The following is a 21,240-nucleotide window of genomic DNA, read 5'->3' on the forward strand; positions in this document are numbered from 1 at the left end:
CTCTATGTGTTGTATATAGCAATTTGTCCCTCTTCCCATATTAGGGACCCTAACATTACCCTTTTGGGGGAGCCCTGTCCAAGTCTTCCAAGTGTATTGGAGAAATCACCAAAAACCCATCAATACTCTTAAAAATACAACCATTTGTTCCAGGTTGCTCTATATGTGGCCAGGCATACAAGTTATGCAGATATCAAAGGGGAAATTGCCCTGGCAGGGTAGCTCAGTTGGATGGAGTGCTGTCTCGATGCTCCAGGGCTGTGGGTTCGATCACCGGTCAGGGCACATGGGGGACTCAACCAGTGTGCGCGTGAATGAGTAGAACAACGAACTGATCTCTCTCTCTCTCACACTCCCCAATACATACATGCATGCATACATGCATACATATATACATGCATGCATACATACATAACTGTTTGAAAATAAATAAAAGAGGACATCCACCCTGCACTGTTCTGGGTCGCCCAGTAGCTCTAACTACAGTGACACCATTCTCTCTGTCTAGAGAAGAAACTATAAACATGACCCTGAACATCACGGGTCACATCTCAGTGTGCCACATACAGGTTATTTCTGGAACACAAATGAATTTAAAGCGTTGGCAGCATGAAAAAAAGCAGACCTGCACAATACAGTCTACAGAAAGACGAAGAGTTTTTTGGAAATACAGCCTTTGATCAGGGATGAGTTAAGGACACATCAAATCCAGGTCCACACCCTGAGAAAAGCCGTCTCCCACCCCACACCCACCCTGTCACTCTCAGTGGATGATAACCTTGAACTAGAGAGACCCGGAAGTCGTTCACAGTCACCTGGCCTCTTGGCACTATGGGCACTACGCTACAGCTTTCCCAGCGGCACAGACATCTTTCCAAAACACCATCCGTTCATGATGCTCTTCCAGATACAATGGTTCAGTGACTCCTCCTGCTACCAAGTAAAACCCACCTTCCTGCCATTGCTGACACACCAGGGCCCAGCCTGGAGCCAGTCTCCTCCTCCAGCCTCCACCTCACCACATGCCCTCCCCACCCTGTGCTTCCCTCGTCCCTCGCCTCAGCCCCCAGTTCAGAATGCTGCCCTCATAGTCCATTCCTACCTGTCCTTCAGGACAACTCAAATGGCCCCTCTGGAAAGAGCGGGGCCCTGAGCTCCATCTGCTACCCTCTCCTGTGCTTCCCTGTCCAAGTTTCATTCTGGTACTTACTACTTAGGATTGCAAACCTTTATTTTTCCATATGCTTTCCAACCATCAGCAAGGACCTAGCAAATTGCAGTTGCTAATTTCTTGGTTGATGCTAAAGGAGGAGCTCGCTGCTTCAGACGGAGAAGTGAGTGGGAGGCAATACGCAGGTGGAGAACTTAAGGCAAACTTCATATGAAGTTGGTGTCCCTTGAAAGGGATCTTGAAGGGTGAACAGCGGTTTCTAGACTGACTACAGAGAGGAAAGGTGGTCAAAGCTCAGAGTGGCAGGAGCCGAGAAGAGACAGGAAAAGTCACGGTGTGAGGTGTACGCTCGCTCACACGGACACATTTCTTTCTCATGACTCTGCTCCTGTTGGGGAGACAGCAGCATCCTTACCCCAAGTATGTGTCTCATCTGTCCAACCAAGTCACAAACTCTTCAGGCACAGGAGGACTTTTGGTGAATTACTTTTGAACGTTATCAAGTATTTCTCTATATTGTAGTTCCCCCTGTTTCTGACCCACAGGCAATAAACACCCCCCCTCACTGGGACCTCCTGCATGGTGCCACCTGATCCAGTACCTGGGAAAGAAATAACACCAAAATCAGGGTTGTGAACTGAATACCTATTAGGCCAAGGAAGAATGTTTTCCATTCAGTGAGAACAGATATCTGAATGACCCAGCGGGAGTCCCCGGTAATTAGGACACACCGTCCCGGGGATAACGGTTGTGTTGGCACAGTTCCTTCTGACCAGGATTCTGTCCTACGGGGCTAAGTCCATCAGCCAGGAAGGCAAGTGGCAGCCGAAGTCAGCCGACTGCCACATAAATCTCTTCCTCTAATATTACAAAACTTGAGAGAAGGCATTCAGATTACTATACAGGAACATTTAAAATGAGCTCATTAAATGCAAATTAAAACAGAAACACTGAATAAGCACTGGGCCCCCATTAAAGGCTGAAGAGACAGCAGGTAAGAAACAATTTTCACTGATCAAAGAACTAAAAGCTAACAGAATAAAGTATTCTGCATTGAAACTGCTTTCATGAATATGAAGCATTTTGAACTAAGGAGAATTTTTTTTCTTTTCGCATTCTTCAAAGAAGCTTTGGAGGTGGAAATGGGTTTGCGTACCTTAGTACAAAGTACTTTCATTGTTTCATTTTCAAGCAATGAAGCTATGAAATTCCAAAAAAAAAATGCAGACTTCAAAAAAAGCCTTTAGAAATAGTTCCAAAATCTCAAAGGTCATAAAGTCATTATTTTAGAGCTTTTGGACTCAAAGAACTGTACATAGTTATGCAAAATCTTCTATGCAAAAATTTAGTAGAACTTCTTTTGTGACACAGTTCTACCTCATCATAAAAAGAAGCTTTAGAGCCTGGTGCCGGTGCTGGGACGTAGGGTCTCCCTTCCTCCAAAAGCACCGGAGTGGCAGGGCCGGCAGCAGTGCACAGTTTACTCAACCGGAAATACAGATTCTGAGAGTTTAACGTTCACCGCGTTCAGGCCTTAAAACGAAAACGTAGGCTTGTGGGCCAACTGTAAAGTCAGACTGCCCGTTTCCACGGCAGGGCATTTTTTCTGACTTTTCACTCATGTATCCCGGCACCTGGAGCAGTACAGGGCACACAGAAGGTGCATAATTATTGGATCTGCTCCTGTAGAAGTAATGAATGCATTGTTAAATGAGAAGTGAGAAGTTTTTCCTTCGTTTTACAAATTAAAATACACTGTTTTTCATCTATCAGAAGGCAAACATAAAAATATTGAATAGGACACAGGGGAAGTGGGCAGTCTTCTAACACTGTCAGAGAGGCGGGGGCCGCCCGGGACAGCGGTGCAGCTGGGGCACTGCTCCCTCGCAGGCACTAACGCTGGGTGTGGGAAGTGGGGGCACAGGAGAGAGAGGACACCCAGTAAGTGCTCTGGGGGGTGTCTTTCAGCCCAGAGGGGCAGCTCCTTGTGCCTCGTTGTGAGAGACAGGATGTAAGATGGTGTGCTTCACTTTAGAACAATTTGGAACTATCAATAGTTTGCAAAATTCAAAACTGACAAACACTTGTCTAGAAAACCTACCTTATTATTTTTACTGTACATATATGCTAACATATGCAAATAAAATGATATAGCCACAAACATTCTGATGATAGCACTTGTCTGTAAACTTAGTGAAGGCTCATTTATTGAAAAGTATTTGCACAATTTATGTGCATCCATAAAATAAAAGATTAGGCAGGGATACCATGCAATAGATCTGTACATGCAGGTATGTTAGTTTTCTAAGAGATGTTAAGTTAAAAAAGGGACAGAAGAGACTATGTTCTAGTTATTGTGTAATTTTAAATGAAAAGTCTTTTTAAAGAATAAGACATTGAATTTGATTTCCAGTCCTAGAAACAGTGTTGTACGTATAGCCACGTGCTGTAGTAACTGATACTACTCAAATAGATACACACAGTTCATTCGGACATTTAGAGTACAGCACAAAATATCACCATTAAAATTCAATTTTAAACACAAATTAAAAAACACTTTTTTAAAATTGGTTACCCAAGGCAACCAATTAAAAAAAATGAAAAACACTAAATTAGCAAGTGTTAATTAAAAAAACATTCTGATGCTAATTTAAAAGAAGGGTGAAATATATTTTTAATAGAGGTGTCAACCAACCAAAAGGGAGAAGATATTTGCAAGCAATACCTCCAATAAGGAATTAATATTCAAAATACATAAGGAACTCATACAACTCAAAAACAAAAAATAAACCATCCAGTTAAAAAATGAGCAGAGGACCTGAACAGGCACTTGTCCCAAGAAGACATACGAATGGCCAACAGATATATGAAAAATGCTCAACTTCACTAGCTACTAGGGAAATACAAATCAAAACTACAATGAGATACCACCTCATTCCTGTTAGAATGGCTGTTATCAATAAGACAGGTAAGAACAAGTATGGGAGAGGTTGTGCAGAAAAAGGAACCCTCCTCATTTGCTGCTGGTGGAGATATAAACAGGCACAGCCACTGTGGAAAACAGTATGGAGGGTCCTCAAAACATCAACAATGGAGTTACCACATGACCCAGAATCCCTCTTCTGAGTACCTACTGGAAAATTTGGAAACATTCATTGGCAAAGGCATACGCACCCCTATGGTCATTTCAGCATTATTCACAGTGCCTGAGACCTGGAGACGGCCAAAGTGTCCTTCGATGGAGGGCTGGATGAAGAAGACGTGGCACACATGTACTGTACAGCGGAACACTGCTCAGCCATAAGAAAAGATGAAATGCCGCCATTTGGGACAACACTGAGGGACCTGGAGAATCTCATGCTGAGCAAAGTAAGTCAATCACTAAAAGCTAAGAACCATGTGATTTCACTCCTATGTGGGATATGAAACTGAAAGCAAGAAATGAACAAACAACATAAACAAAAACTCATAGACACAGACAACAGCATGGTGGTTACCAGAGGGAAAGGGGAGTAGGCGGGGGAGGAGTAAAGGGCAAAGCGGGTCAAATAGGAAAAAAGAGGTGCCAGAAATTACACCTTCCTAAGTTGAATTTTCTTAAGATTTTCCCATTCTGCTTACATTATCTTAAAGTCCTTCTCCATACTGCTCACAAAGTCATAATTTTTCACTGACTTCAATTAAATTGCATTTCTGTAGCTGTCTAGGTCAGGGCATTTACCACATCAATCAGTATCCAAGTGAAAATGTAAGTGATTCTGAAATGGTCTCAGAGCCGGGAGAGAAATCTGGGCTTTAAGAAAGGAAGGGGAAGATAACTGTATTGGTAGAGGGGTAATAATTTATTCCTGTTGTACCAAGAAACCCACGTCTTTGTTTTCCTCAAAAGTGAGCCAAGATTTGAAGAAAGTGGAAGAGTACCATCCACAGTGAAGAGGTTGTAGGGATGCAGGAGGGCAGAGACGGGAAATGGCGAGTTCTGAGCAGCACACGTCTTTACACAGAAAGAACAACCCCCAGGGATGTAGCTGTGTATGCTCCATCTCCAGCTTATCACTGAGTATAAAGTGGGATGCCTTTCCTGCTCCCGAGTTTTATCACGGGAACGGGAAGCCCGGCCCTCCAGGCCTTCCCTGCAAGGCCTGCCGTCTCCACTCCTTTGCCCCTACCCAAGGCAACCAAGCCCCAAATGGCAAGGAAGATGCTTGTTCAAATGCACCTACCGACAGATGCAGGCAATGCAACTAGTTATATAAAATAACTGGTTGCCCATTGTCTTCAAGGTTGTTATAAGAAAGGCACTTTACTTAGGTTGAGCCATGGATTTAATCACCTATTTTGTGATACACACTTACTGAAATCCACCCTACATTTTCATGCCATTACCAGTTACGGATCACTGTCTAATCATCAAGTCAAAGGTCATGCTCTTCCTTCTTGTGTTCTTAAACCCCCCCAAAAATACTAAACAAAACTGCCTAAACATATTTCATCCTAATACTTACTTATGTAATCATTTATTAGCTACTAATTTGGAATTAAGTGACGATTTTTAGATCTTAACTCTGTCTTTATACAGCTTTACCATAAACTTGCTCCTTTAAAAATTACCCATACACTAGATTAAGTAGAATTAAAATAACATTTGCACAATCATCTTCAAAATAAGCTATACTTTTTTTTTAAAAGTCTGACAAGTATGGATTTTGAAAATTTTTTTCTACTTGGTTTTCTGATTCAGTTCAGATTTGTGTTTACAAGTGGTTCTTATGCAATTCTCACGTAAAAAGTCAAAAGTTTCAAAATATTTTATACATTTTTCTTGATTTGAAAACTTTCAAAAGTCATACCATGCTAGAAAGTGAAGAAAAACTGGACAGCAACCTCAGGTTTCCCCATCGCTGTGAAGCGTGTCAGTTAACGGAGTGACTCTCCCAGTGCTGGGCAGACGGTTTTACACTTCAACATTTATTTAATACAGAAAAGACAAGCGCTTAGCAGTGCATGCCAACTTCCACACTTTAAAAAGCCGCCTCTCATCTTTCCGGATTGACCTCATCAGACTTCAAATGCACTTGCGGCAATCCGAAGTGTTTTGTAAATGAAGCTCATCAGGAGCAATTGCCAAGTAAACTCACCAAACCGGCACATATTCTAGAGCAAGTCTCTGTCGTAACAGACTCCCAAAACTCCCCTAATAAACCATGTGAGCAGTGGGAGGCGATGTTTTCTAATCATACTATGCATTTCCACTAATTTTCAGAGATAACCCCTACAATAACTTTCGGCTTAACGATCCTTGAATAGAGGAACTTTGTTCTACAGGGTTTATAAACAATTCTAATAGCCACTTCCAAAGCTTTATTCACAATAATGCACTTAGGTCGTTCTGTGTTTAATAACTTTTCATAATGAATACGTTAGGTTCATTCATTATGCAAAATGTTTTAATCCTTGCTATTATTTGCTCTTAATTATTCTTTCGCGTCTGACCGCTGATGAGAGATTTAATAGGAAAAATTCGAGGGAACAAGAAGTTTAAATCCACCTGCAGGCATTTCTTAGGATTCCCACCACCATCGCCAGGTTCCTTCCATTAGTTTAACACTCCGCTAGGGACTCCCTGAAAGAGCCCCACACACTGTGGGTCTAGACTACATTGTCCGTCTGGGCTAAGCTGAAGGACAGAAGCCCAGGAGCCCCGACAGGCCTCCGCGCGGAGCCCGCACGTCTGGTGGACGACGCGCGCGCCGCCGGACGGCGGGGCGGGGCTTCACCTGAAGGGGCGCACTGGCGCAAACCGGGTTCCCCCGCCAACCTGTCGCAGCGGGCAGTCTGTCAAACCGGGAGTGGGGAGGGAGCTTATAGCAACACACACTGTCCCGCAGCACAGCAGGCACCGGGAGGCCGGCGACGGGGACACGGCCTCGCTGCCACTGACAGTTGGCACCCGGGGTGGGGAGGAGGCACCGTGGGGTCCCCGTCGTCCGAGGACTGGCGTGGCGCCACAGCTGGGCGCAGGGCGGCGCAGAGAGGCTGTACCTGACAGGCACCACGTACCGATCATGGTCACTGGGCGGGTGCAGACTGCTGGACATGAAGGGGGCCACCGCGACCACAGGCGCCAGCCCGCGCCTCCCACCTGCGGCGTGCTCGCGAGTTAAATCTACCAAGACTCCCCTCCCCCGCGCCCGGCTGTCGGAGTACGCACGCGCAGACTGTGGGCAGCCCGCGGCCTTCTGGGAGTCGTAGTTCGAGCTCAAAGTTTCTCTCCACCCTGCCCGCCTCCGGCCGCTCTTCCGGGTTAAGGCCCAGGAAACAGACGTCACCGGGGGCGGGGCCATTCACCCGCAGTGTTGACGCGTCGCTTAGCAACCGAGAAGCTCACCTTTGGAAGCTAGTAGTAGCTCCTTCCGTGGTCCGTCCTGCTTCCCGCCCCGCCTCTCCCCTCAAACCCCGTCACCTAGGAGCTGCCCAACATCTGGATCAACCCAGGCACGACGAGCGGTTGAATGTCTACCATTAACGCTCCTTTTGACATTTCTCCCCCGACCTCCTCACATCCGTAAAACCTACTGGTTCTTGTACTACTATTCTTGTTTTATGAGAACAAGACATTTTCTAGGAAGATGGTGGCAGAAAAAAAGACCCTAACCAAATGCCCTGAAAAGATGCCGAAGAAGAGGACCAAGCTGCTGGCCCAACAGTCGCTCCCGGTGCACCAGCCTCACACCCTGGTTTCTGAGGGCTTCACAGTCAAAGCCATGATGAAAAACTCAGTCGTAAGTGATTTTCCTGACTTGAATGCACTCGCTGCGAATCAGCGGACGTGAGGTTACCCAGGTTGGCCGGCCCTGGCATGGAGCCATGACCTGGGTGGTCTTTGCCAAAAATGGCAATTACTGGGCCAGTAGCAAACGGTGCCCAACTGTGTGGAGGTCCAGGCTAGTTTATTAGAGAGGATCTTGAGCAAGTGATACTTTCTGTGCACTTATAAGCACTTTTCTAATAATTTATGTTGACGTATGTTTCTAGACCACCCAAAATTACTCTTAAGGCTTATTACTTAAGCTATTCGTGAAGGAAAAAGACACCCTTTGTTATTCCTTAACTAGCCCCACTCAGCAGAAGGCCTTATAGCAAGCGAGTTCTTAGGGACCATAAACTCTCTTGCAAATTCGACATGTGCTTATATACAACTGGGAACATAAACTCATGAAATAGCCTACAATAAGAAATCAGTTCAACCTAGGGAATGTCAGAATATCCTAGCATTTAGTCTAACAACACTCTTTTCTGTAACAAAACTCTTTATTATTAAGTGGTATTATTTATTGTTAAGTGTTAGAATATTGAAAGGCAACTTAATATCTCTATTTCCAACCACACCTTTTAAATGATAATTTTTTAAAAAATCCAAGCTTCAGTTCAAATACCTCTGGCTATTAATACAATTCATATTTCATTTTTATTATTTATGGTAGTTAAAATAGTTTCAATACTATCGAGGAAAAAGGAATAAATGCTTTAGCTACGTTTTTAAAAAAGTGTTTCTATCTGTTGAACAGCTTCAAATTTTGTATGCTAAACTCGGTTTTACTAGTGAGTAAGCACCTGTCTGGGAATGAGATGTTAAATAATAAATACAGCTTTCGAGTTTGTGTAATTTACTCTCTGGGAGGATCTGACTTATTGCATAGCAACTCATTATGTTAAATGAATAGTGTTGCTTTCCAGTGTCACATTATTTGTTTTACATAAACGTTGCAAAACTAATACCTATTCCGAAACCACATTCTCAATGAAAACATTAATGAAACAGATTACCTCTAGACCCCTATGCTATATTTCCATGTTGGTAACAAATAATATTCTGGTTATTGGAATATGATTTACAGTAGTTAAAATTACTGTAAGTAGAGGAGAACTCCGCTGGTTGTAACCTCAGTCGTTTTCTGTGTTTTGCACGTGAATAGGTGGCCATGGGAGGCAAGATGACTATTTATCAGCACTACCAAATAACGTAACAGTTCAAGCAAAGTGTTTGTTTTTTCTTATGATTACAATCTTACTGACTTTTCAATGCTATATTTTTTCACAGATGTTAAAAATATTGGTCAGATTCTTTTTCTAAACCTATGTTCATAAGCATGTCTTCTTTTAAAGGCCTTACACTAAAGTCATAGCTCTAGAAAATCAAATATTTCAGTATTGCCAAATGTAGTAAGTATCCTTACAAAAACTCAAAAAAAAACCCCAGATTTTGAAGCAGCCTTCTTCATAAAACATCTTATTGGAGATAAGTTATCTTATTTTCATATTTGTAAGGAAAATATTTTTGTGTAATACCTATTTTTCTACTGGGATCTTCAAAATATGATGGGTAATTATTTCACTTTATTTAGTGGAAATCATAATTCATAGATGCAAACATTATCCAGCCCTTCATTTATTCATTCAATCAACAATTTTTTTAAAGCTTGGCTAATAACTTGTTAAACACAAGTTATCCTGGAAATTTAGGATCAGCAAAACAAACTTCCTGTACTTAATATTCCAAGGAAAACCACCACCACCACCAACGATAAAATCTTGATAACAGAAAGATAGACGATACTGTTTATACAAACTAAATTCAGTGATATAGGAAATAAAACCTTTATATTTTCATAGCCAATGATTATATTTCACTGTTTCTGTTTTCAACAGTATAGAACTTTTGGCATTATAAAGTCAAAATATCCCTCTTTTTTGAGGTTTCTTTTTATTCAGAAAATAATGTGCCTATCTCCAGTTTTTCTTCATTACAACCCCATGTTCTAAAAGCCAACCCCCCAGAACATTTTTCTAGGGTTAGGGTTTGCCTTCAGTTCCCTCTTTCAAACACTTGCTAATAAGAAGTCACCATTCCAATGTTCTGCCACAAAAGACAAGCAGAACTGTACCCTAAGGAGTTGTATGTGGCTGTTCTTGTGTCTGTGAGAGTGCTTTAGTAATATCTGCACACAAACTTGATCGTAAACAGATTTGATCAGATGGGCTGTGCAAGCAGAAATCCCAAAGTCACAATTTATATACGAAGATGCAAACGTACTTATAAAGTAATAATAAATGTAGATATAAATGCTTTAAATCCCAGTATCAAATGTTCTTCAATAGCGAGTAGTCCCTTGACTTGCTTGAAATTGTTGTTGCATTCTGTATGCAAACAAGCAACGATAGAAGCCCCGCAATCAGATAATAATATTCAAATTCATATCGTTATAATATTTGCCTGAGAAGAGTGATATGAAATTCAGAATGTGAAGACTTTATAGTCCACTTTCCCTTTAACGGCCTTGTCTGCGAGGTGATACAGGCTGAATGAGAACCCGGCAGCTCCTTGTGCACTGGCGTCATCTCCATAGCGGATGCTTGCCTCATTCATCTGCCTTACGAGGAAGCAAGTTAGGACACGGGCCAAAGGTTATGACAGAGGAATTGACTGCAATGCAAGTTTTGTATTGCTACTCTCCTTTTCCATAGATTATAGATGTTTTATGCTCAAAGCTCAGTGGGATGGGGAAAATACTTATTATTAGTTTACTTACATAGAAACTTTTATACCTTCAATCATATTCATTCAATACATAGTGGTGATAGTCAATATTGATAAATTATATTTTAAGATACTGATTTGGCTGTTGTTAACTGAGACCAAATAACCATAGCTTAGCTAAGGTGGAAGTTGCTTCTCTTGCATACACAATCCAGGGAGGATGGGCCCTGCCACCACCCCAGATAGGCCCAGGGACACAGGAATCTTGCTCAGCACCCTGTAGGACAAGACCCTGGGTCAAGGTGGGCTCACCACTGCCAGGGTCAAGTCCCTACCCTCAGGAAGGAGGCAGGAGGAAACAGAGAACTTCCTTTTAATGGCATGACCGAGACACTGTACCACATTTTCACTCACATCCCACTGGACAGAATTTATTCATAGACCTGTATTTTCTCTTTTTGCAAAAGCCTGTGAAAGATAAACCCTTGCAGCCACTCCTGACCACCACCCCCATTCCACCAGGAAAAGGCTAAAGAAAGGGTGTGTAGTCCCAGAGGGGCATAATCTCCAACACCTCTGTGATGCAGGAGAGAAAAAGGGGGAGGAGCCACCTGCAAGAAGGGCAGCAGGCAGAAATGGAGGGCAAGGCACTTCCTTAGAAGGGGTGTCCCAGAAGGTGCACTCATCACTTCTGCTCACATTCATTGCCAAAACTTCACCTTTGCAGGAGAGGCTGAGAAATGCAGTCTCTCTTACTGTTAGCCCTGTGTCCAGCTAAAGCCTGAGGTGCTTTATTACTGTAATAAAGGGAACAAGCGAAGTTGGGGGTGATGGCATGCATCCTCCACCAGCACTGAAGGTTTCTAGTGGAGAAGACAAGGAAAGGGATTACTGTACAAAGAAATACACGTCTACAAATACTCCCTACAGTGGAAGTACACACGATGCCCAAGTGGCAACAACCAGGTGGGGGCCCGCCTCACCTTTCGTGTGGGTGTTTACAGTATCATCTGAGCTGGTCTCTCGACTCCATCCACCGAATGGTTGGTTGCCTCAATCATCTACCATTGCTGTTAACTCATCTTCCCAGGACAGTGCTCTCTCATCACAGCTGAAAGCTTGGGGATCCCTTCAGTTCTTACAGAAAAAACAGGCGTGGTCCCTCCACAGGACCTGCAGGGACCTAACCCTGTGCTATGGTTTCAACTTCATCTCTCTTCATCATTGGCTTCGGCCAAATTAAACTGTAACTCTTCAGAGTGGTGAGTTTGCTCAGTCTGCTCCCTTTGCCTGAGTGCCCTTCTCCCTGCGTGTCCGCACACTGAAATTCCTCCGTCATTAGGTAACAAACATATCCTGGTCACTGTGCCAACTGCTGTTTTAAGTGCTGACATCTGGCAGTCAGGACCAGGCGGAACAAACGCACGCCTTCACGGAGCAGCTGAAATGTCAGCTGCTTTCATTCTCTCCCTTTGTCAACTGAGACAGAAACGTGTCTCTGCCCATTGTTTTCTTTTCAATTAATTTTTAGAGAGGGGACGGGAGGGAGAAAAGGAGGAAGAGAAACATTGATCCGTTGCCTCCTGAGCTTACCCTGACTGGGGTCTGAACCCACAACTCAGGCACGTGTCCTGACCGGGAATCGAACCGCTGATCTTTCAGTCTGCAGGAAGATGCCCAGTCAACTGGGCCACATCAGCCAGGGCTGTTTTCTGCTGTGTATCAGTGACTTGTGCTTATGTTTTAGCTCCTCTTGGGCATTCCCCTTGAGGGCAGCCTCTGTGTCTCATTCATTCTTATAATCCTAACCAGCACCCGTCGGCGCACTCAAATATTTGATGAAGGAAGGGCTGTGATTCTGCCCTTTCCTTTTATGTCGTCGTCCCCCTCTTTCTTGTGCTGTAATCGTCATCTATCTCTACTTTGGATTTTCCTTTAACTGCCCTCCTTCACTTCAGGAGCCCCGTGCGATGGTGACACTGCTCCCCTCCAGCCCTTGGGTGGCTCCTTGTCTCACTCAGTAAAAGCTGAAGTGGTTTCCCTTCTAGGCAGGAGGCCCTCATCCAGCCGCTGGGCCTTCTTGGTCCTTCATCCTTACTGCTTTCTCCCTCTCTTGTCCTGTTGCGCCCACGGTAGGTTCCAGGCAGTTCCCTGTATTCAGATGCATGGCTGCCTCTGCACCCTAGCCCGGCGGTTCCCTCTTCCCGAACACGTTGTCCCTACACATCACCATCTCTCGATCCTTCCATTGTTGCTCAGAAACTAACTTCTTAGTGAACACTTCCCACCTCTTAGTAACCCCTCCATCCCTGTTCCAGCACACATGTCTTCTTTCCGTTTTGTATTTGTTTCATAAACACGCCTCGCCCTGTGGTATTCATTTAGCACAGATAAGTCTTCTTCCACGGCAGAGTAAGCTCCTTGAGGGCAGGGGACTAGTGCAGTTCCCTCACCACTGTATCTCCAGCTCTAGGAAAGTTTCTGGAACGTAGTAGGTGCTCTGTGTTTTTCAGCGAAATGAATTAATGAGTGACAATGTTTTATACCATAATTAGACAATCATCTTTGAAGGAGCTTCAAGAAAATGCTAATGGCATTGTATAAATATAAGATATAGGAATTAGATTAATTTACAAATGCTTTATACTCTATTTTAATTAGCTTATTATAAAAGTTGCACAGGCTCATTGAAAAACATTGCAATGGTTTGGCTTAGAAAGACTCTCTCCTAGCTAAGATTATGCGAAGAGCTTTAGCCTTTTTTCCCCGTTGCCCTCTGATAATTTCCATTTTTTATTTTAAAGCTTTGCTACATCTTGATTCATTTTGGCTTAGGAAGTGAGGTAAAAATTTTGATTCTTTTTTTTCTTCAATTGGCCAGAGGGTTATTACATGACTCTCGCTATGTAATTAAACTAAATTATATCAACTATCGTTCTATTTGCTTTGAATCATCTATCAGAGCTGTATGAATATTAATTAGAGTAGCTTTACATACGCTTTAGTGTTATCATAAGACTAGTCACTCCTATTCCACGTGGCTTTCCAACCATCCTATGGGGAGGCAGGGCAGACTTTTATTTTATTTTTTTCAGTTAGCACATGAACCTAAGACAATTTAATTTTTTGTCGTGGTGGTTTGGGGGGCATATTAAATGGCAGAGCAAGAAATGGAACCTCTATTTCTAGATTTTTCTCACTTAGACTAGTCTTCTCTGGATACGTTTTTATAGACTTTGGCTGATGCATAATATGCAAACAGGAAATACACATATTGCATGTGCGTGGCTTGATAAACATTAAACCAAACACACTGGGTTGGCAGCGCCCAGGCTGACGAATATCGCCAACGCCGCGAACCCTCTCAGGCCCTGTCCCTCCACTGCCCGAGCACGCCCCCGCTCCCTTTCCCTACCCATGGGGCCATGGAACACGTAGTTGTTTTGTGTCTGGCTCCCGGGCCACGCCTGTCTCTGTGAGATTCGCTCCCATCGCTGCACGTGGTCACGGATCTTTCGTGCTCCTCACTGTATAGTATTTTCATCTGTGAATGTAACAGTTTGTCGGCCCCTCTGCTGGTGAGGATTCGTGTGGCGTCTAGGCTGGGACTGTTACAAACACTGCTACAGGACCATTCGAGTGCGCTCCTGCAGAACATATGTGCAGATGTCCAGGGATGTATCCCGGGAGTCGCTGGGGCCGAGGGTGTGCACGTTAGCTTTTAGTGCCTACGTCCAAAGTGTTTCCAGATTGATTCTTCAAATTCGAACGCGGCCAGCTCTGTATGAGGGGGCCGTTTGCTCTAAAGTCTCACCGCTACTGTGTATTTTCTTTACTTTGCATCTTAGGAATCCTACTGGGTGTGTAACGTTATCTCACTGTGGATTTATTATTTATTATCACTGTGACTAGTGAAAATTAAAACTTTCTAATATGTTTATTGGCCATTTGACTATCCTCCTTTTTGAAGTCTCTTTTCAAGACTGTTGTCTGTTTTTTCTTGGCTTAGTTTGTCTTACGTGCGGTACTTTCCACTTTCCACATTCTATTCTAAGTGATGTGAGGCATTTATGGGTCTCGTGTGTGTATTGCGAGTATAGTTTCCCATTCTGTGGGTCTCCTTTCCATCCTCTTACTGGCGATCTTTATCCCTGTCCTTTTAAAATATAAAAAGAAAAATTATCTTTTGTGAGAAAAAAATCTCAAACATTTTATTTATGTATTTATGTGTAATAGATTTCTCAGCCATTTTTAATAGCTTCACATTAATAGAAAGACACAAGGCTTGGAAAATGAATTTCAGTGATCAGAAATAAAACGAACAGTAGTGGAACGATGAAATAAGATGTAATTAAAGTAGAAAGCCTGAGTTGAAGAAAAGGAGAGTCGATTTTTGCCATTCTTAAGGATCAGTGTTTCTATTGATTGATCTTCACATTTCTTTCTAAGTTTCTGGGCACCGGCTGTTGAAAGGTAAGCATTATGCAGTCCTCATTATCACAAAAGCAGCAGCCCATCACCAATCCCTACGGGGAATTTGAGACTTCACTGTGCTGAATCTCAGAGAAAGTGATCACGTGCCGTTCTAAGTACAGCAGGTGCTCCCTTAACGTTGTTTCCTTCACCATCCGTACGGTCAACACGGGTTCCCTATAATGCGGATGAGAAAGAAAATTGATTCCAGCTGGGGGCGCAGTCCGTGGAGTTTGCTGTTCTCCCACGTGGGCACGGGACTTGGAGTTTCCTCCCACACCCCAGACGTTTCTAGAACACAGACGTGTGCGGGTGTGGTGAACGGCGTCCCCTCTGGCACTGTCTGCGGGAGCGGGCGCGAGTGACCCAGTGCTGGAAGGGCAACTGGTCCATGGCGGGTCCCACCTGGCCGGCGATGGGCATCAGCTCCGCCACCCGTGACCCTGAACTGGACTCAGCAGTTTGGAAAAGTGCTCTTCCTTGCTTTTATTCAAACCTCTTAAATGAGTGTAGAGCTCACGTCTATCTCAGGGTTTATTATTAGTGGGTTTGGGGTCTTTATTTAGATGTTTGGGGATGTTTCTGTGACCAGAAATATGCTTAGGAGCTTCTCTCATTTTTATCAACCAGCCCACGGTAACATGGGTATCCTTACTGTACTTAGAACACGCTGTATCTACAATTTCTAATATCTTACAAGAAATGCAATGGCAAATGTCATCCCGAGGAATCGGATTTTTGCCTGCGATAAAATTGACGCGGTCCCCATAGGCGGGCTCTCGGCGGTCCAGTTTGATCCAGGAACGTGGACCCACGAGGGGGTGCACTGTGGCGGTCTCAGCTCTGGTGGGTCTCAGTTCATTTCCTGGCACGAGTGAGGTGGCTACAGGGCAGGTGCGACCTGACCTAGGCGCCCAGAGAGAAGCACGTTGGCTGAAATTGAAAAAGTGAGGGCCACCCAGGGGAGGGGTGGCCAAGGCTCCGAGACAAGACTAGGCAGGCCTTCTGCTGGTAGGCTTTTGAGTCTTTATTTACTGCTTCCTTTGACCAGAATAATTAGGTCGTGAATTCTGTTCATGGTGCACATGCTTAGAAAGTTTTAATTGTGTGTATTTGCATAGAATATATATGCAAAGTGTATATGTACCCTCCATAAAGTACATATACGTTTTGCATATTTAGTTTGTATTGGGTATAGTTATAGTACTTGGTATGAAATTTCATGGATTCCTTCTAACATGCTAATATTTAGCATGTCACTACAACTTCTCATAGGCATTTAAAAGACTTCACAAAATTCCATCTGGAATATGCTGTAATTTACTTAGTCGCTTACCTAGGTTGCTTTCAGTTGTTCCTCTAATACACGTCGTTGAGATGCATAAATTTGCCGCCCGTGCTTTGGCATAGCTCCCTGAGACAGTTTCTGAAGTGGAATTGCTGGGTGAGTGATCTTCAGAATCTGAAGACTCTAATGAAGGCTTGATTTACATGGGCCACCTGCAAAGCGGGACTGCTGCTCTCTCTCCCACGGCCAGGGCTCTAGGCCTGGGGGTTCGCGCACCCCAGGCCGCACCCGCCACCCCCCTCATCACCTGCTTTGAGTTGAGAGGATCAGCCTATCTCAGCAGCCCGGGAACCCGTTCGTGATACATATTATAAATGGTTGGAAACAACCAAGGCCATGGTTATCAGGCTGCAAATCGAAGTTACCTGGGGGATTTAAACATGCTTGTTCCTGGGCCCACCGTCCGAGATTCTGATTTAATTGTTTGAATTGTTCCGCGCGTGGATTAATTAGTGTTTACTAGGGATTCAGAGCTGGGGACAGAGTATATAGAGTATATTGGGAAGAACTGAAAAAGCTGTCTAGTTAATTTTTCGAGAGAGAGAACGTAGAGGAATGTTCTATTCCCCACTGATTTGTGTTACTCTTCTGTATTATAAGTACACATAATACTCAGAGATATATGAGAGGAAGTTTTAACCAGTGTAACACAGTTTTAATCATAACTGTTATTTTCTCTCCCTTGATCTCCTCATGCCTTTCTTTTTAAATACCTTTTTAAAAATTTAATCTATTGTATTTTTTCATTACCATTTAGTCCCCTTATACCTCCCTCCCCCCAGCAATCACCACACTGTTGTCTGTGTCCATGAGCCCTATTTTATTACAGATTATTATTATTGTTATTAAACTGAAATGCAATTAAAATTTTGCTTTCCGTTTTTATGTGGATATTATTTATGAGGGATTATTTTCCCCACAGTTGGAGCTGTATGATCATGTTTTGATTGTGATATTTAATAGATTTGTTATGGGATGGTTATGTAATGTAGTCTCTAAAGTTTTAGCTGCTTAGAATTTATTAGTTATTGGTCTAGAATAGGATTATTTTCTAGAACTGCCCTATAGAAACTTGAAACATTTTGTCTATAGTTATTTTGGATGATTAACTGCAGATAACTGTCTTATCTGCAGAAGGTTATAGATTATTATTATCAAAGTATTGTTAGTATTTAATAATATAAGTCACAAATGATAAGGAACAGGTCCATCATAAGCAAACCTGAAATAGGCAGATGAGTGTTGGTATTTCTTCTTAATTATTGGGTTGGCCAAAAGTCCATGTTTTTTTCTGTAAGATAAAAGCCACGTGTCTCATTTTCACCAATAACTTTACAGATTTGGATATTTTGAGTATCTCTGCTCTCTCCTGCATGGTAGGACATTGATTGTTCTCAATTAATGTCTCGATTTGATCGCTATTAATTTCAACTGGTCTACTGACCCAGGAGCATTGTCCAGGGAGAAATCTTCAGCACGAAGCTCACAAACCACTTCTGACACGTTCGATCAGTCACTGCACCTTCTCCACACACTGCACGCGTCTTTTCTTGCATTTCAGTCGTGTTTTTTACCTTTCTTAAAATTACAAAGCATAATATGCCAAAAATGTTTACTTTTTCATCTTCAATATTAAAATGGCTATACAAAAATTCACCAATTTTGATAAGTTGTTTTTTAAATGCATGCTAATATGACAGCTGTCACAATACAATCTAACAAAATTGTTTCAAATGAAGTTAAAGACAACTTAGCACTATTAGAACCATCCTATGGGGAAAAAATGACCATGTTGCCAACTCAGTATTTCTTATATTTCTACTTAATATCTATTAAACAGTATTTTTCTAGGTTATCTAAATTGCTTGAAGTTTTAGAAAATATAACTAACTGATATAATCCATTTATATTATTAAATGTTTGTGGTTCTTGTGATTTTGATCAGTAAGGAGAAAACAAAGAAAAATTACAGATAAGAACCTGAAAACAATGGAGAGAACTGCATCGAGATGCATTCATTCACTTCTTTTAACCCACAGGCGGCAAACACAAGGCCCATGGGCTGAATCCAGCCCTCCACCTTGTTTCATCTGGCCTGGCACCTTCTCGCTTAACTGTTAAGGCGTAGTTACATGTATACAGTCCTAAAATTACATTCGGTCCTTTGAAGGCAACCACAAGGCTGATGTGGCCCTCGGTGAACATGAGCTTGACACCCCTGCATTTTAACCGTATCAGGGGACCCATCGAATTCCTGGGTTAGGAGTTCTGCAGATGACCTGCCGAGAGTTGACAACCTTTACTCACAGGTACTCTAGGGACCTAGAATTCTAGAATGTGTCTATAGTATTTCAATTACTTTATTTTCTGGAACACATCCATTTATATTTTCAGTGTGCATAGTTCATATGTAATGCCCTTAACATGGGCTTTTAAAAAGAAGATTCAGGAAGACTTACTGACTTTTGCACCACCTCCTTAATAAGAACTGATTTGACAACACACCGGTCCCTGGATGAGGGACAGGGAGAGCGCTCAGGTGCATCTTTGATCGGAGAGTGACCATGGGCCACACCCAGCTTAACACGTAAGGTGACCCTGACTCTATGGGACCTTAGAAAGTCAGGTGAGAGACATTTAGCTTTAGTGTCGGGAATCCAAGAACTGAAACTCTCGCAGGGGTGTCCCAACTTTCGGCGTCTCTGGGCCACACCGAAAGAAGAAGTGCTGTCTTGGGCCACACGCTGAATACATCGCAACACAGAATCACAAAAAGTCTCCTAATGTTTTAGATAAATGTACAATTTTGTGTTGGCCCGCATTCACAGCCATTCTGGGCTGCGTGTGGCCTGTGGGCCGTGGGTTGGACACTCCTGCAAGCGTGTGTAAGGTAATTCAGTTAGTCCGTGGTAGAGAAGAAGTGGTATATCCAGGGGGAGAGTTATTTTTAACTCTTCCATAAACATGCAAGAATCATAGCCTAAACAAAAATTTAGGATACCATTACCCATGAATTTGTTTATTTACCAAGGTTATTGTCATTTAGGAAAAGGCATGTAAATTGCTATCAGAAAGAATAATTGTGTTGTGTAAATAATAATTTATATTTAGAATTAGCCTCCTAAACCAATTGGAGCTAAAGTCGTAGATGTAGCATAAGCTAGAGAAATTAAGACTAGAAAAAATATGATTACATAATAGATGCCAAATAAAATAATGGGTACAAAATAGGTCATGACTAATTACCTTGCTTCTGTGGTTTACACTTAGAAGAGAATCCACAGAGAAACATATTTCAGATTGTCTACCCTACGTCAATGCAGCCATGAATAAGTAGTCCCTGAGACAGACAGTAAGTCCCTTACCAAGTATCTGTCCTGCCCTCTGTGTAAAAAGTCGTTTCACATCATAAAATCATAAATATCTCAGAATTAAGAAAAACAACACACTGTTAAATGTTTTTGTATGCCCATAAAACATTATTTGAATTTAACATGGCATTATATTTAAATATATTTTAGAATTTATTTGAGGCAGCGATTATGCAGAACCGCAACAGTTGTTCAAGTTGTTGCGCATCGCCACTTCGTTCCTTCCTATTGTTAGAAGTACCCATGTGCTTGGGGATAGCAGTTTGTCTGACCACAGGCCGGCAGGCATCGGGGAGGGGGGGAGTTCCAGGGTGTGAAAGCAGCTGCTAGGGCATTCATTGGCGGACCAGTCCTCGCATACAGGTGCGCTGCTCCGCCTCGATTGGGTACCTGAGAGTGGACTGGCTGCGCTGACGGGACAGGCTCAAAGCCCCGGCCTGTCCGCTCTGCCCCCAGCTGGCCCGTGAAGTTATTGACAGCAGTGACAGGTTCTTCCTTGTCGTCACTGAGAGCTCACAGAGTATGCATAAGCCTGATAGTTACGTGAGAGTTGTCCTCTCTGGTCTAGGATACATAGACTGAAAAGAAAAATCAGTGTTACTTGTTATTTCAGTAAGTATAAACAGTATCACTGTGTACAGAAGCACTCTCATAAAGGAAAACCACCCATTGTTGATATACATATAGTGTCAATATACAGTTACTATATGAGCTCTTGTGAATTATTTTTACACTAAATTATGAAAACAAAGTCTTCATAATTTTCTCTACTAAATATATTTGTGCTTGTATTTACTTTCTCCATTCTAGGTTACCCAACATATATCAATGTTCAGAATTTCTCATTAAAAAGCTATGGTAGTTAGTACTTTCACATTTTGCTTCATTCATTGGGATTTATTTGTTCCTTGTCCATAAAACTCAAATTTATGTTTGCCTTCATTTATTTGCTTTCAGTGATATCTTAGGGATCATTTTATAAGGAACCATAAATTTCTTCCAGCCTTGGGCCAGCAGCTAGCTTCATGCTGACCTAGATGCGTACATGCAATGTAGTTAATTTTGAAAATTTGAACAACAGCACATTAAACTGGAATGATGCACCAATAAAAAAATTTTATTGCATTCAAAATATTATTTCTTAGATATTCACACTGTCATTTTGCTCATCAAAATTATTCTAGGATCATAAGTTACAACGTGTATTCCTAAGGCTAAAAAAAGAAAAGAATCAGATCTTTCCTAGTGATCAAATGATTCAGCCTGACTGCAGGATGAATCTCCCTTTGGAAAACCAGAACAGGCATTTGTGACTACGTCACCCACCGTCAGCTAAGTG

At 42.6% G+C, this 21,240-nt stretch overlaps 2 protein-coding genes across 4 annotated transcripts in view; one reads left to right on the forward strand and one right to left on the reverse strand.

Annotated features, from left to right (window-relative positions):
• PRKN (parkin RBR E3 ubiquitin protein ligase) overlaps positions 1-7,451 on the reverse strand; it is an 889,581-nt gene extending 882,130 nt beyond the window's left edge. For all 3 annotated transcript variants that reach the window (XM_053913792.1, XM_071219677.1, XM_045188965.2), the window contains exon 1: positions 7,232-7,451. In XM_053913792.1, coding sequence (XP_053769767.1) covers positions 7,232-7,238 — 7 coding nt within the window. In that variant the 5' untranslated portion in view covers positions 7,239-7,451. The remainder of the gene's footprint in view (positions 1-7,231) is intronic.
• A 121-nt stretch (positions 7,452-7,572) lies between these two features.
• The window catches only part of PACRG (parkin coregulated), a 381,893-nt gene continuing 368,225 nt past the window's right edge, over positions 7,573-21,240 (forward strand). The window contains exon 1 of the mRNA XM_024552239.3: positions 7,573-7,953. Within this exon, the coding sequence (XP_024408007.1) occupies positions 7,801-7,953 (153 nt within the window). The 5' untranslated portion in view covers positions 7,573-7,800. The remainder of the gene's footprint in view (positions 7,954-21,240) is intronic.

Source organism: Desmodus rotundus, chromosome 11 (assembly GCF_022682495.2).
Source record: "Desmodus rotundus isolate HL8 chromosome 11, HLdesRot8A.1, whole genome shotgun sequence".
NCBI lineage: Eukaryota > Metazoa > Chordata > Mammalia > Chiroptera > Phyllostomidae > Desmodus > Desmodus rotundus.